We start from the raw sequence: 16080 nt of genomic DNA on the forward strand, positions 1-16080 counted from the left end.
GGTGTGCAGAGTAAGGGAGGGGTAGAAGGTGCAGGCACAACACAGCTCCAGCAAACAACCCACTTTTGGGTGGGAGCTGCTCCCAAACCACTTCAGCTCCTGGAGAACAACTGTCAGTGACAACGCCACAAAATCCTGGGCGAACCAAATCCAAGCCCCAAAAGGTATTTTGGTGCAGCCAAGTGTAAGGACACACACCAGGGACCATTCCCTGCCCCCTGCAGAGGGTGGGGGCCATTTCCAAGGGGGCAGCTCAGCACAGTCATGAGATGATTTGGCTGCTACATCTGAAAGAATTAAAAACAATTCTCTCTTCTACACAAGCACCATTCATGCAGCATTTGAAACCAAAAACAGTCCTGTTTTCCAGTCCTTCTGGAAACAAAACGAGTCAGAGGAGCAGCAGTGTTTGCCAGCCACATCCCTGCAGCCTCCCAGGTGCTGGTGCTTCCAGTCCTGCTCCACAAACCCCCAAGCCTGGAACATTCCCCAGTTGTGCCTTCCACAAACACCTGCTCCCCACAGATGTAAAAAGCTAAATCATTCATTTCATTCTGCCTGCACAAACCTGAGGAACAACCTCCAAGGTTAAGGAAGGGTTTAAAGCTTGGGCAAGCCAAAAGTCACAGAACCAGAGGCTGGGAACACTCACTGTGTCACAGGATTCCCAAGCTGCAGCTGCACTGTTTCTCACACCATCTATTCCTGGAGGCTCCTTCAGATGGGAGCTTTGCTTGAGCACCCAAACAGACCCAGGGGGACACCAGCTCTGCCCCCACGTGCTGCAGCAGGGGTAGACAGGAGGGAATCCTATTCTCACACACTGCCTGATCCCATTTTCCACTCCCAGCACTGGAGTTCCCCCAAGGAGAGCTCAGTGGTGATTCCAGAGGATCATTTACCCATCCAACAAGTGCCATCGGTACCTTCTCCCAAGGCTCAGCTGCTCCTGCCTCCTCTCTGTCACTTCCTGGAGCTGCTGGAAGAGAAACAGTGACTCAGGCAGGGAAGCATAGCCAGGACACAGGACCTTTCCCAGGCTGAGCTGTGGGATTAGGGTCAGCCCTGAACCCAGGGAAGAGGGGCTGGGAACACTTTAGACACTGCACACAGAACCATGGAATGGTTTGGGTGGGAAGGGACCTTAAAACCCATCCAGTCCCACCCTGTGGGCAGGGGCACCTTCCACTAGACCAGGTTGCTCCAAGCCCCATCCAACCCGGCCTTGAACACTTCCAGGGATCCAGGGGCAGCCACAGCTTCTCTGGGAAACCTGTGCCAGTGTCCCACTACCCTCCCAGGCAGGAATTCCATCCCATTATCCCACCTAACCCTCCTCCTCTGCCACTGGGGGAGTTCTCTCCCTCCTGGAACTCACTGACTCCTGTCACACCCACCTCCCTGCCCGACGCGGGGGACCCACAACTCTCCAAATCGGTGACTCCTCTCGGCTCCCAAAACCACCTTTAGCCAAAGCTCCCGCTGCGGCGGCGGCCGCGTCCCTCCCCACCGGGACCCGCGGGGGGGACGGGGGGAGAGGCCGCACCGTTACGCCGGGCTCCCCCCGGCCCCGCAGCTCCGTGCCCGCTCTGTCCGCCCGACCCAGCCCCGCCCCGGCCCCCGGCGCTGCCCTGTGCCCTCACCTGTGCCCGCTGTCCCCGCCCGGCCCGTCCCGGGCCCGGCGCCCCCGCGGCCCCTCCGGCGGCTCCTCCGGCGGGACGGGCGGAAGGGGCGGAGCGCCGTTGGGTCACGTGCTCCTTTCACCCCGCCCCTGGGCAGGGCCTATGGCGCAGGCGCACTGTGGCCGCGGGTGCGCTGTGCCGGCGCCATCTTGAGTGTGGGCACCGCGCTCTTAAAGCGGTACCGCCAAGTTATGAAAGGGAGGGGGGGTCAAGGAGAGCGGGGGCAGAGGGTCCTGGCACCTCCACGCTGCCCTATCGCCTTTCTCCCGTGGTTCGCACCCAAACTCAGAACTCTCATCACTGTTCCCCCCAGCTGTTCAACCTCTCTCCTTGTAGACACCTATCACAGACCCCCGTCACTGACCCCCCATCACTGACACCCCCATCACTGACACCCCCATCACTGACACCCCCCATCACTGCTGCCCCATCACTGACACCCCCATCACTGACACCCCCATCACTGACACCCCCATCACTGACACCCCCATCACTGACACCCCCCATCACTGCTGCCCCATCACTGACACCCCCATCACTGACACCCCCATCACTGACACCCCCATCACTGACACTCCCATCACTGACACCTCCATCACTGGCACCTCCATCACTGGCACCCCAATCACTGATCCCCTATCACTGACTCCCTGTTACCGACCCCCCATCACTGACCCCCCCCATCACTGACACCTCCCATCACTGACCCCCATTACTGACCTCCCCATCACTGCCGCCCCATCACTGACACCCCCATCACTGACACCTCCATCACTGGCACCCCAATCACTGATCCCCTATCACTGACTCCCCATTACCGACCCCCCATCACTGACCCCCCCATCACTGACATCCCCCATCACTGACGCCCCCCAATTACTGACCCCCCTGTCTTTGACCCCCTCACTGACACCCTCCATCACTGACACCCCCCATCTTTGACCCCCATTACTAACACCCCCATCACTGACCCCCATCACAGACCCCCGTCACTGACATCCCCCATCACTGGCCCTCAATCAGTGATCCCCCATTACTGACCCCCCATCACTGCCCCCCCCATCTTTGACCCCCATCACTGGCTTCCCCAGAAGAGACGCCCATCAATGATCCCGCTCCTGTTGACTCCCCCTTTGCTGAAGACCCCCCCCGTCACTGACTCCCTTCCACTGACAGAGCAGGGGCTCCCGCTGCCCCCCGGAGTGCTCCATCCCCTCTGTCCCCCAGGGCGGACCCGTCTGGAGCTCAGGCAGCCCCGGACCCCCTCCTAACCCGGCGCCCCCCAGCCCAGACCCCCCGATCCCGTAACCCCCTCCATCCTTGTCCCAGCCCGGAGGCAAGGACAGTCACCGTGCCTCAGTTTCCCTCCTCCTCACCTTGGACCAAACACTGGGACGGAAGAACCACCGGCAAGAGGTTTAAGGGGAATCTCCACCCCTGTCCGTGAGCATCCATCCTCAGCGGCATGAAGCTCCCCGGGCCAGGAGTGATGCCCCAGAAGGAGCCAAGCCCTCCCATGCAGCCCCATCAGCAGAGCCCACCCTCCCAGTCCTCCACCAGTGCCACCAGTGCCGCCAGTCCCAGTGCTGGGGGTCACTAGAGGGCAGCAGCGGTGCGGGCAGGACAGAGCTCAGCACCGGCCGGGAGCATCCCGGAGCTGCCGTTATCCCGCCGTGTCCCTGGGGGCATCTTCTCCTTCTCCTCCTCCTCCTCATCCCATGGCGACTGGCTCAAAACCCGGCTGGTTTCCTTTCCGGGTCTGGGATCGTGGCAGGTCCCGCCTGGGAAACAACCCAGGGGAACACAAAGCCCTGGGGTGATCACAGAATGATGGAATCCATCAGGGAATCATTAAGGTTGGAAAAGCTCTCTGAGATCATCAAGTCCAACCCTTCCCCAGCACTGCAAATGCCACCACTGGCCCATGTCCACAAGTGCCACATCCACACGGTTGTTAAATCCCCCCAGGGATGGGGACTCCACCCCTGCCCTGGGCAGCTGTGCCAGGGCTGGACAACCCTCGCCATGAAAGAATTTTCCCAATATCCAACCTGACCCTCCCCTGGCACAACTTCAGACCATGTCCTTTTGTCCTATCTCTTGTTCCCTGGGAGCAAAGCCCGACCCCCATCCGGCCCCACTCTCCTACCAGGAAATTGTAGGGAGCAAGAAGGTGCCCCCTGAGCCTCCTTTTCCCCAGGCTGGGCCCCCCCAGCTCCCTCGGCTGGGACTGGGCTGCTCCGTGGGGAAGGAACACAGACCCCAACCCTAATTTCCTGCCCATTGTTTTCTATGCTCAGGAGCATCAGCAGAAGGAAGAATAAATGCCCCTGGCTGGATGTTGAACACAGCCCCGTCCCACCACAGCAGGGACAGCCCCAGGCTCGTCCCAGCCTGCCAGGAAGCTGCTTGATTCAGGGAAACAGGAAGCCCTGAAATAGCAGAAGCTGGAAACACGTGGCTGGGGTGGGGGGATCTGGGAGCATCCAGTGTCCCCCCACTCGCCTGCACAGTTGGAATGCTGCTGGAGCCAGCAGAGACCAACGAATAATGGTTTCAAACAGCCAGAGGGCAAGGATAGATGGGACATTGGGAAGAAACTCCTCCCTGTGAGGGTGGGGAGGCCCTGGCACAGGTTGCCCAGAGAAACTGTGGCTGCCCCTTCCCTGGAAGTGTCCCAGGCCAGGTTGGATGGAGCTTGGAGCAACCTGGGCTAGTGGAAGGTGTCCCTGCCCATGGCAGGGATTGGAACTGGATGGGCTTTAAGGTTCCTTCCAGACCAAACCATTGTGGGATTCTGTGAACACATCCCCCCAAAAAAGCAAATATCACAGCAAAACGGGAAAAGAACTGAACTTTATAATCTAAACATTCCCTACAGCAGTTGGGTGGGCAGGACATGGGATATGCGAGGAAGGAGCATGTGGCTGAGCACTGTGCTCCCAAACCACGAGGAATTGCAAGGGGAAAAGCAGATATTCCAGGTCCAAAGATTGCTGCTGGAACAGCCTCCGGCCTCCAGGCGCAGAAATCGGGGGGATTATGTCAGGGACAGGTATTTGCAGGCTTAGCCCCTGCCTGAATGGAGGCTTGCAGCCAGGGAACGGTGACACAGGGCTGGATTCTCCTGGTGTTGCATTAATTAGTTTAATCACGAGGTTAATGCCAGCTAAGCCAGCAGAGAGCACGTCCTGGTTCCGCCGTGATCCGCTGTTCTCCCTCCAGTTCACCCCAACCCGGGTCGGTCTCAGTGCCAGCAGACAGAGGGTTTTGGCTGGGATGGGACTGGGGCTCCTGCCCTGCAGCCCGGGGCAGGAGGGCAGTTCCTAGTGGAGCGGAGGGAGTGGTGGCAGGAGAAATCCCAGGGACGGGATGACCTTACCCCGGTTCATGCCGTGCCCCGGCCGTGCTCCGGCGCTGAACGAAACTCCAGCAGCCACCAGGCACGTGAGGCTCGTCCCTTCCCGCTCCCGGGGGACTCCCCATCCAGCCCCTGGCCAAGGGAGCAGAACAATCCTGGGAAGTGACTGGGGGCAGGGAGGGGGGGTGAGGGGACAGGATGCCCTGCTGGCCACCACCACCGGCATTGTCTCTTTGGATAACTGGGGGATGAAGTCAGAGGTTGAGCAGTGGCCAAAGAAACACCAAACCCCCCTGATCGCTCTGGAGCTTGGGGGGACCCAGAGGAGGTTGCCTACTCCCATCTATGGATGCTGGCATCCCTGGGAGGGGGAAGAACCCACTCCCCACTGACCCTGCTGTGGAGCTCTCCTGTCCCCCCGGGTGATTTGGGGTCACATGGAGGCTCCCCAGGGACTTTTTCAGGAGCTGGCAGAGTCCCAGTACAGCTGAGGAATTTCCTAACCCTGGTCTGCAGGCACCAGCCTCCTGGAAAACCTAAAAGGGCCCAGTTTCTCCCTTCTTTCTTGTAAATGTGGGAAGATCCCACCATACTCCAAGGGCTGGAGCCCCTCTGCTCTGGAGCCAGGCTGGGAGAGCTGGGGGGGTTCACCTGGAGAAGAGAAGGATCCAGGGAGACCTGAGAGCCCCTTGCAGGGCCTAAAGGGGCTCCAGGAGAGCTGGAGAGGGACTGGGGACAAGGACCTGGAGTGACAGGACAAGAGGGAATGGCTTCCCACTGCCAGAGGGCAGGGTTAGATGGGATATTGGGAAGAAATTCTTCCCTGTGAGGGTGAGGAGGCCCTGCCACAGGCTGCCCAGAGAAGCTGTGGCTGCCCCATCCCTGGAAGTGTCCAAGGCCAGGTTGGACGGGGCTTGGAGCAACCTGGGCTTGTGGAAGGTGTCCCTGCCCATGGAAAGGGATGGGACTGGATGGGTTTTAAGGTCCCTTCCCACCCAAACCATTCTACGATTCCACAAAAACATGTGAGGGGGCTTTAAGGGAAAGAAAGCAGGTGGCATCCCCAGGGTTACACTGTCTCCCAAAATAGTTACAGCCTCTTACATCACTACTGCCAGACTGTCTGAGCAGCTGGGGACTTCCCTTCCCCAGAGGGTTGAGGTTCCTCTTTGAAGCACAGAGTGGCCACAACTTCTTTTAGGGGAGATCTGGTGACTCTTTTTACCCCCTCAGAGGCTGGAAAGATCCCTCTGGGATCTTTCCCAGCAACTTCATCGAGGAACATCAAGCCCTGGCGTGGGGGGTGAGGGACTATCAGCTCCCAGGCACAGACAGAAGCCCTGGCACCTGCATGGTGGCCCTGCCTTGAGAGATGCCTCCATACACGCCTTCTTCCTGGGAATATAGAGAAGGGAAAAGCAGGGAGACACAGGCAACACCTGCCCACAGGTGGTCCCTACAGTGGTGGCCACCGGGGAGGTTTCTGGCTGCCCACCCAGCAGTCAGTGAGGGAGGTGACTGTCTCCAGCCAGGGCCACTTCTGCTAAAGCTGTCCCCTCCATGTCCCAGCACATCCATCTGGGTCTCCAGGACGCCAGATCTGCTCCAGGCTGGAGCTGCATCCCCCAGCCTGGGGAAGGGGGCTCACTGAGGGCCGGGGGAGGGAGCGTGTGGGGCTCAGCGCCTGCTCCGCTGGCAAACACCCAGGTGGGCTCCGGAAAAGCTGGTTTTGCGGGAACAGCTGCAGGCAGGGGGCCCGTGCAGCCGCCCCGGCTCCGGTGATTACCCACATCCCGTCCCGCGCACGCTGCTCTCGCTTCTAAGAAAACACTCGAACCGCTGGGGACGGCAGTGGGGAGCGCTCAGGGAGCGGGGACAGCCTCGCTAGGGGCCCTGTGCACCACCACAGCCCTGCTCCAGCCTGGCCAGGGCTGGCATTCTTCTCCCTGCACCCCGACAGCCCGGACCAGCAGCTCCCAGCTGATGGCGGGGCCTCCAGAACGCCCTGTGCAGCTCTGGCACCCTCAGCTCCCAATACCTCCAGAGAGTGGGTTCCCTTCAGGTCCCTCTCACGGCTTTTTGCTGAGCCACACACCCCATCCAGCCCATCCCAGCTGCTCCTTGGCCCTGCTCCAGCTCCCCCCGCCCGTGGTGCCGTGGGCAGGGGGCCCAGGGGAGGAGTGGCAGTGTCACAGGACGTGCGTGTTCGTGCTGATTGCTTTTGCAGCCCCTCCATGGCCCGTGCACAGTGGGGCCACCTCTGACCCACAGAGCCTCCAACCCACCACCCTGCTCAGCCTCAGTACCCCCATGAGCATGGGGGGGCAGGGGTCCTCCCAGGCTACACAACAGCCCTTGGGCAACTGTCCCTCCACAGGGCAGTGGATGCCACAGCCCTCACCTCAGTGCCACCCCACCATCCAGGTATGTCCCCAAGCCCTTCCAGAGATTCCCAGGAAAAAAGATCCAGCCCCTGTCCCAGCAGAAGAGCTGCTGTGCCCAAAGGGATCTGCTTCACCAGCATGCACAAGCCATAGAATCATGGGATCATTGAGGTGGGAAAAGCCCTCCGAGATCAGAGTCCAGCCATTCCCTGTCAAAGCCACCACTAAACCATGTCCCCACGTGCCACATCTACATGGGGTTTTTTAACATTTCCAGGGATGGTGGCTCCACCACTGCCCTGGGAAGCCCGTCATGGAGATTTAGGTTGAGCTGCTGTCGGCACAGGCTGGGCAGGACAGGGCTGGCATTAGGTCCTCTGTCACCCCACACACAGTACTGGCACTGTGGGGTATCCAGTCCAATCCCACTGTCCCCCCAAGCCCCAACCCAATCAGATGCTGACAGTCAGGGGGGCAGGAGGTCCCATGAGCCCTGGAGAGGCTCCTGCACTGACGGGATGGGACGGCTCAGCTGCGGGGCGTGGGCAGCACCCCCACACCCATCCCGACCCTGAGGGGCTGCAGGAGCCCGGGCTGACACCCCAACCCGCTCCTGGCAACGCCCACAACAAACAACCTCCAGAGCTTCCCCGGGGCTGTGCTGTGGCTGCGGGGGTGTATCAGCCACAGCAGATTTGGGGCTGGAAAATATTTATTTCTGTGGCTGCTTGGCAACGTTTGCCGCTGCCACGGGGGGCGAGGGGGTGAGTGGCACTTGGGGACAGCGGCAGCCAGAGCACCACCGTGACCCATCGGGGACAGCACTGGGGGGGGTGGGTTAAAAACCCCTTCCCACACGGGCTGGGGAGGAGCTGGTGTTGCCCAGAGGCAGAACGGGACCGTGGGTGGAATAATGAACCCTGGAGTCAGAGCGAGACAGCGAGGGTGAAACGCTGCGAGCACTGACTCAGAGGGGAAAAACGTCCCCGGTGACACGGGGGTTGCTGCCATAGGCACGGTGGGGACAGTCCTCTTGTCCCCTGTCCCTGTGGCCCCGGTGATGTGGGCTGTGTGACCCCACAGAGCATCACGGGCAGATCCCTGAGTGTCACAGACACTCCAAACATCACCACCTTGCCACACACTCTCACCCCCATTTTCTGGCTGCTCCTCGGGGTCTGTTTGGGAGGGAGATCAGCAGTAACATCACACAACACGGGGACAGCAACAGCAGAAAGTGTCCCCGTGCCTGCTCTGTCCTGCCCGGGGCTCCGGGCCTGCCCAGAAGCCCCCGCTCCTGTCCTGCCCTCCCTCCCAGGGCTCGGATTAGTGCGGGCTTGGATTAGTGCGGGCTCAGCAGACTCCTGCGGCAGCTCTAAGTCCAGGGGCTGGCAGAGGACATGACCAACATCCCCCTGCTCAGCACTCGCGGACAGGGATGAGGGAAGAAAGCGAAACTGCCCGTTTCCTGCTCAGACAGTTGCAGCAGAGCCACATGTGACCCTGCTCCACACGCAGATCACAGGGAGGGAGGGAGGGAGGGCAGTGCTGCCAGCCCTGGGACGAGCAGACGCCCACGTTCCTTCTCGGTCATTCCAAAGCACACGGGGCAGCTCCTGGGGAGGGGAAACTCTGGGAGGGAAACGAAGGAGAGGAAACCTGGGGGGGACCCATCATCCCAGTCAACAGCCAAACCTCTGTCCAAGCTCAGCTTGGCAGAGGGCTGCAAACCCATATCCCGGGAGGCTTGTTCCTGGGGCTGTTCCAGTGGCAGTACCAAGACAAAGTGGTACCAGGGCACATCCATTTGGAAGCAGGATCCTCAGAGCAGTGTCACCCACCCCTGACAGAGGAGCAGGCAGTGGCCCATCTCCCTGAGCAGATGGAGTGGGAAAGGGATGGACTCTGCCCCCTCGCCCACTCCACACTGTCCAAGAGCCAAGTGGAATGGAGGACCAGGGATTCCCAGTCCAATACCCTCCTTCAGGCAGGCACACGCTGCTGAATTTGCTTCCCTGAGGTCTCTCCCTCCATTTTTCCAATGCCAGTCCCACCAGCTGGCAGCCCCAGGGCCGGGGCATGGCCCAGGCATCCCTGCTCCCCCCCCACACACAGGAAAAGGATGGACAAAGACAAACAGAGGCTTAAAATCCTGTTTATAGAAACACATTCTCTCTGTACAGCCCAAAACATCCTTTTTACAGTATTTACAGCAGCAGCAGCTGGGACAGAGGCACTTGGGGGGCAGGGATGGGCCAGATTTGGGGGTCCCCATGCAAAGCAAAGGGCCAGCAGTGGCTGCCACCACCTGTGACAGATGCCACCGGGGGAACAGGCTTTCCCAATCTGGAGGGGACACCAAGGTAACACTGATGTCCTTCCCCAAAATCACCCAGGGGGTCTCCAAGGGCTTCATCAGCGGCACAGACCTCCTCAACCCACTCAGTCCCAGGAGCCACCAGCCCCCGTGCAGGGCACAGCCCGGTGCCCACCCCGGGTTCTCCTCTCTCGGCACTGGCAGGGTCCTGCCACCACTGTCCCATGGCCGGATCCGTCCCCACCGCCTGTCCCTGCGCCTGTCCCCGTCCCCAGCATGGCCCCAGGAGCCATCCCCAGGCCAGCAGTGGGTGCAGAAGCAGAGGGTGCATCAGGCAGGCATCAGGGGGGCTCAGCTGCTGGGGATCCTCCTCTCCAAACCCCGAACCACATCTCACATCTCTGCAGGATGACACAGAGGGGAAAGAAGATGGTGAGAGGATGGCCGGGGGGGCTGCACTGGACCCCCTGGCACCACCAGCAGCAGGGTTAGAGCAGAAATCTGGGGGATGGGAGACAGCTCTGGTCCCCTTCTTGTCTCACTCCCTCCGAGCACGGCTGGGGCCTGCAGAGCAACACTTCCCACCAGCCACCTCATTTTGGATACTCAGGGAAGGGAACAGATACGGGAACTGTGCCTTACACGGTCCGTGTAGGGGGAAATATCTCATTATTTTTTTAAATCAAGTTCTCTCTGCCTCCAGCCTGTCATGCTGTTCCCCTGTGAGAGGAAGTGTGGCCCCTGCCTCAGTTTCCCCAGCAAGGAAGCTATTGGGGAGCAGCCAACCTCACCAGATCACAGAGCTGCCAGAGCTGCCCAACACAGCATCACCCCCTTCCCCAGTGACACCCCCTGGCCCTCATCAGGACAGAAACATGTGGAGAAGGAGAACACAACCCACAGACTGGGATTCCCCTTTCTGCCACCGCACAGACCCACTCTGCTCCCTCCAGATGAGATATTTCCACAGGGCTAGGATATACCACAAGGAAAAATCCTCTTTTCCTCCTGCTCACCTTTCTCCCTCAAGCAAAGAGCAGCCTCCAAGCAGGAGCTGGAGGGAGGCTGCAGGCAGAGAGCCACAGGCACCTCTGCATCTTCCCAGAAACATCAACAGCTCTGCAGGATGTCCTGTTGGGCATCACTGCCAGGACCAACATGGCCTTCATATCCTCAGTCCCTTCCCCAGGTACCAGCACCTCCAGCTCATCAGCTGGGGGAAGCTGAGGCAGCAGACAAAGGAACACACTTAAGCCTTTGTATTTCTGCCCCAGCTGAAAGAGCCTGAAGAGGGAAGTGACATCCATGAGCCCCTCGCCAAAAGAAAAGACCGAACCCGGGCTCCAAGCGCCCTGCAGCAGGACCCCCAGGCAGGAGGGGTACTGGCCAGGGGCAGTGGAGGAGCCCCAGCACGTGGGAAGTGCAGGGATCAGAGCTGGGCACGTACCCTCCAAGGCTTTATCCAGGTCCGCGATGAACTCCTCCAGCTCCTGCGTGTCACCAAGCTTAGCTAGTGGGGAGAAACATGGTCAGGTCTTCCCATTCCTCCTCTTACTTGGGAGAGGAAAGACCCCCTACCCCTTGTTCCTAACCACAGCTGCTCCAGCTGCAGCTGTTTCCATCCCAGCCAATCCATTCCTGACTGGGAACACACTAATCCAGCTTGATGGCTGTTCCAGGATCCTGCCAGAACACCAGGGCTCAGTCCCATCTCCTAATCCTGCGGGACCCCACTGACACCCCCCATACAAGGAAGCCCAATGGTCACCAAGCCGGGCTGAGCACGTGGAAGGAAGCACTGGCAGAGCCCTGGGGACAGAGCCAGGCTCACCTTTGGTGGGGTAAGTGTCGGCTGGGGTGTTGAGGTGCTCCTCACTGGAGTTGAGGCTGCTTCCTGGGGACGTGCTGGCACCTGCACACAAAAAGCATCAGTCCCTGGCCCTGGCCACAGGCACCCCATGGGCACATTGCAGGAGCAGGGACCAACCAAGCGCGTGGCACGGGGTGCCAGGTCCTCCCTCGTGCTTGGACAGCCCATCTGCTCTTCCCCTGGTACCAGAAATGCTTGGAAAAAGGTGACTGAGCTTCTTTCTTGGGCCAAAGATCACAAGAGGCTGTCTGGGCACAGTCACGAGGACTCTCAGGGTTATTACATGGAATTGAGTCCCTCTGAGCTCCCACTTATCCCAAGCCTCCTACAGTCATGCAGCAGCCAGCCCGGCAGAAGGAGCCCTGGCAGATGTTGGCAGGTCCTGGGCCAGGATCCAGTGGTCATCCCCGTAGTGTTGCTCATCCAGCCCACCAGGGATGAGTCAGGCAGCAGAAAGCTCAGTGGTTTTCCATGGAGGAACCCCAGAGCTCCCACACCAACAGACGTCATCCTCCCCCACGGCTCGTCACTCCCCAGCCCCAGACTCACTCTCCAGCTCACCCATTTTGTTCCCCAGCCCCAGACTCACTCTCCAGCTCACCCATTTCATTCCCCAGCCCCAGACTCACTCTCCAGCTCACCCATTTCGTTCCCCAGCCCCAGACTCACTCTCCAGCTCACCCATTTCGTTCCCCAGCCCCAGACTCACTCTCCAGCTCACCCATTTTGTTCCCCAGCCCCAGACTCACTCTCCTGCTCATACATTTCGTTCCCCAGCCCCAGACTCACTCTCCAGCTCATCGATGCCGCTGTCGTACACACTGTGTCCCACTTTCCTCTTCAGCTCTTCCAGGTGCTGCTGGTACTGACATGCAGGGCCTCGGTCAAAGTCCTCCATCACCTCATCAAACTCCCTGAGCAGGTCACTGAGCTCCTCAGCCATCGCTGGGGGGCAAGAAGGGGGTGTTGGAGCACCCACCCTGCAGGCAGCCCCAGCAAGACCCTCTTGGGAGCAGCCCCAGGCTGGGCACGGGACAGAGCCAGGATCCAGGTCCCCTCCCTGCAGGCAGTTCTCAGCCTTACTCTGAGCTTATCCAGCTCCTCAGACACCTCAGACATCCCTCCAGCTCATCCCACAGCTGAGCTGGTGTCCAACCCAGTACGAGACGGTCCTATCCAGGTAAGGGGCTTGATAGAATCTCGGAATGGTTTAGGTGGGAAGGAACCTTAAAGCCCATCCAGTCCCACCCCCTGCCATGGGCAGGGACACCTTCCACTAGCCCAGGTTGCTCCAAGCCCCGCCCAACCTGGCCTTGGACACTTCCAGGGATGGGGCAGCCACAGTTCCTCTGGGCAGCCTGGATGGGAGGTGGAAGGGACCACAATCCCCGGCCAGGACAGTCCGGGAGCTCCAGGCTCCATCCCGCTCCCGGGGATTCCCGACGGGATGCGCAGCGAGGTGTGGGGGGGAATGCAGGAGCAGAGTCCCTGTGGGCGGGGAGGGGGGGCTCCGGGGAGGTGGCTCGGCTCGGCTCGGCTCGGCTCGGCTCGGCACTCACCGGCTGCTCGGCGGGCTCTGCTCTGCTCCGCTCCCTGCGCTCCGGTCCCGAGGCAGCGGCGGGTCCCGGTCCCGGCGGTTTTGGCCCCAAACCGGTGATGGGGTGGGCGGGGCCTGGGCGGGGCCTCCAAGAGGCTCCGCCCCAACGGGCGCTCCCGGGGGATCCCGGGCGGGTCCCGGGATCACCCCCCCGGCCGTGCTCAGGTCCCCCCTGAGCTCTCCACACACCCCGGAGAGGTGGGTGGAGCAGGGGGGAGTCGGGCTCTGCGCCCAGGGAACAAGGGAAAAACGGCCTCAAGTTGTACCAGGGAAGGTTTAGGTTGGATATTGGGAAAGATTCCTTCATGGAAAGGGGTTGTCCAGCCCTGGCACAGGCTGCCCAGGGCAGTGGTGGAGTCCCCCTTCCTAGAAGGATTTAAAAGCCATGTGTACGTGACACTTGTGGACATGGGTTAGTGGTGGCCTTGGCAGTGTTGGGGGAGCAGTTGAACTTGGATGGTCTTGGAGGGCTTTTCCAACCTCAACAATTCCATGATTTTCTCCTCCAGTTTTCCCAGTGAGCTGTCAAGCCCTGAGCTCTGTGTCTGGGCAGCACCCTGGATCCTGCTCGGCAGCATGAGGGTAGACAGGGGCATTAAAAAAAAAAGAAGGGAATGGGCCCTGCTTTCTTTGCCATTGACCCTAAAATCACTCATGAATCCAAGCAGTTGATCCCACTCTTGCAGATACTCCCTGTTGTGCCCTTCACACAAGCCCTAAGCTTGACTTTAGATGTGAAACCCCACCAGTGCTGAGTGCTTCAAGATGGTTTTGGTGGGGTTGGTGCTGAGAACCAGCCAGAACCACTCCAACAGCAGCAACTGCCCCTGAAACACCAACCACCCACAACAGCCACCACCCCCCAAAACAGCCACCACCCCCCTCAACAACAACAGACACCTCCAAACATTAACAACCCGACAACAACCAGGGCAAAGAGCCCACGAGAACAGAACCTGGAGCATGGCAAAAGCCACTGGACTCTTCGGAGCAATGCCAAGGCTCCCTGAATGAGCTTTGCAACTGATTGGGGACGGGGTTTATTTTGTGAGGCTGACAGAGAGCAGCTCTAAGCGAGCACTGGTGTGTTCCCGCAGCCAGAGCCGGCTGCTCCTTCAGGCGGAGGAGTGTCCGTGCAGCTCAGGGAGGCCGTGGGCAGGCCGGTGCTGGGCTGCCCTCAAGCGGAGTTTCCAGCAATATCCCACCGGCACTGAGCAGTTTTAGGCTTCTGATGTGGTGGGAGAAACACCCTACAGTGATTTTCATAGTTTTGGTAGTAAAAGAAGAAAGATGGCGCTTCCCAGCAAGCCCCACATGCCCTCCCTGCCCCCTTTGTGGCGCTGGGAAAGTGAACTGCAACAGGACTTTTCCTGCAAAGAGCTGCCTCATGTGTCAGCATCCCTGTCTCATCCACAGAATCACAGAGTCAGGAATGAAGTGAGTTGGAAGGGTCCTTAAAACCCATCCAGTTACATCTCCTGCCATGGGCAGGAAGACCTTCCACTGTCCCAGGTTGCTCCGAGCCCTGTTCAGCTTGGCTGGAACACTTCTGGGGATTGAGCAGCCACAGCTTCTCTGGGCAACCTGTGCCATTGTTTTACCACCCTAAGAAGGAATTTGGAAGGTCCCCAGAGGGGCTGCTCTTGCAGCAGGTACAATCCCACCCAGCCCAGCCACTGGAGATGGTGTTGGTTTCACAGTGGACACTCGGGTGTGCTGGTGACCTCAGGAACCTTCAGCAGCCCCGTGGTGTCCCGAGCTTATCCACTCCCACAGACTCAACAGCACTGCTGGTCTCTGGAGCTTATCAGAGACCAGAGACCCGGGAGGTCTCACCAGCTATCTCACAGCACACACTCCTCCAGGAAATACTTCCCCACCCATCCCAACTGTACCCATCCTCAGGGAAGGGACCTTTGCAAAATAAGAGCCCAGCCCTGAGGCTCTGGTGCCTTTAGACCAGTACTGGGTACAGGCTGTGGCGGAATATGGAATATGGAATATGAATCCATCCTCCCTCTCAGGCCAGCAGCAGGGAAAGGGTCATCCAGCCCTTCATCATCCTCTCGGTACTACAAGATGTGCCCAGAGCTATGACACATGGGAGCATCCCACCAGCCCAAAGCTTCCTGGAGAGCTGGCCCTGGCTGCGATTCCCCATTCCACCTCTCACAGGATGTTTTGGGTTGGAAGGGACCTTAAAGATGATCTAGGATCATGGACCATCATCCATGGACCAACTCTGGATGTGAATGTAGGAAAACCCTCATGGAGCGAAGCACTGATGGAGCTTTGGTCCTTTAAACATCCCCATCCCTCCCCATGCTGCTGTTCCACCAGACACTCCAGCCTGGTTTTGTTTGCAAAAGGGCCGCCCCATCCCTGGAAGTGTTCAGGACCAGGCTAGATGGAGTCTTGGAAGCAACCTGGTCCAGTGGAAGGTGTCTTTGCCCATGGCAACTTCTCTGAGCAACCTGTGCCAGGGCCTTACCATCCTCACAATGAAGAATTTCTTCCCAATATCCCATCTAACCCTGCCCTCTGGCAGTGGTAAGCCATTCCCCCTCGTCCTGTCACTCCAGGCCCTTAAAAAAGCACTTAGATACATCCATAAGGTCCCTTTGGGGGACAAGTTGTCTCTTCTCCAAGCTGAACAGTCCCAGCTCCCTCAGCCTTCCCTCGAAAGATGGACGCTCCAGTCCCCTCAGCTCTGGGGATGGGAATCTCATTCCCCAAACTCCCATGAAGCAGATGGCAGAGGCAGGGCTGTGCCAGGGGCACAGCAGTGCTTTGGACCTGCAAGGAGGTGACAGCCCGTGCTGGTGGCTCCCGAGCACAGCTCTGCCCCACACACGCACCCCCACGGCAC

At 59.6% G+C, this 16080-nt stretch overlaps 1 protein-coding gene across 5 annotated transcripts; it reads right to left on the reverse strand.

Moving 5' to 3' along the window:
- Positions 1-9565: 9565 nt before the first annotated feature.
- Positions 9566-15978, reverse strand: LOC116794103 (regulator of cell cycle RGCC-like). 5 transcript variants are annotated; one of them, XR_004359689.1, is made up of 6 exons: positions 13174-13279; positions 12404-12559; positions 11576-11656; positions 11192-11254; positions 10761-11028; positions 9566-10145 (listed from the first exon to the last, which is right to left on the reverse strand). XR_004359689.1 is itself a non-coding variant. In XM_032702463.1 (5 exons), exons 2-5 carry the CDS (start codon positions 12555-12557, stop codon positions 10138-10140), a joined length of 306 nt encoding a protein of 101 aa, XP_032558354.1. In that variant the 5' UTR covers positions 12558-12559; positions 13174-13279; the 3' UTR covers positions 9566-10137. The 5 variants fall into 5 exon arrangements, 2 of the variants coding, with proteins under 2 accessions (XP_032558354.1, XP_032558353.1); XR_004359690.1 differs by lacking the exon at positions 13174-13279 and adding an exon at positions 12698-12883; XR_004359688.1 differs by lacking the exon at positions 13174-13279 and adding an exon at positions 15802-15978 and having other exon boundaries at positions 9567-10145.
- Between the last annotated feature and the right edge of the window lie 102 nt (positions 15979-16080).

This window comes from Chiroxiphia lanceolata, chromosome 14 (genome assembly GCF_009829145.1).
Source record: "Chiroxiphia lanceolata isolate bChiLan1 chromosome 14, bChiLan1.pri, whole genome shotgun sequence".
In the NCBI taxonomy this organism is placed as follows: domain Eukaryota; kingdom Metazoa; phylum Chordata; class Aves; order Passeriformes; family Pipridae; genus Chiroxiphia; species Chiroxiphia lanceolata.

Excerpts from the sequence above, each read along its gene's own strand:
- LOC116794103 (XM_032702462.1), bottom strand. The coding sequence starts at position 15,955 with ATGGGAGTTTGGGGAATGAGATTCCCATCCCCAGAGCTGAGGGGACTG. Across the intron at positions 12,560-15,801 it reads GGATGTATCTAAGTGCTTTT|CGATGGCTGAGGAGCTCAGT; the intron begins TTAAGGGCCTGG and ends CTTGCCCCCCAG. Across the intron at positions 11,255-11,575 it reads CGACACTTACCCCACCAAAG|CTAAGCTTGGTGACACGCAG; the intron begins GTGAGCCTGGCT and ends TCTCCCCACTAG.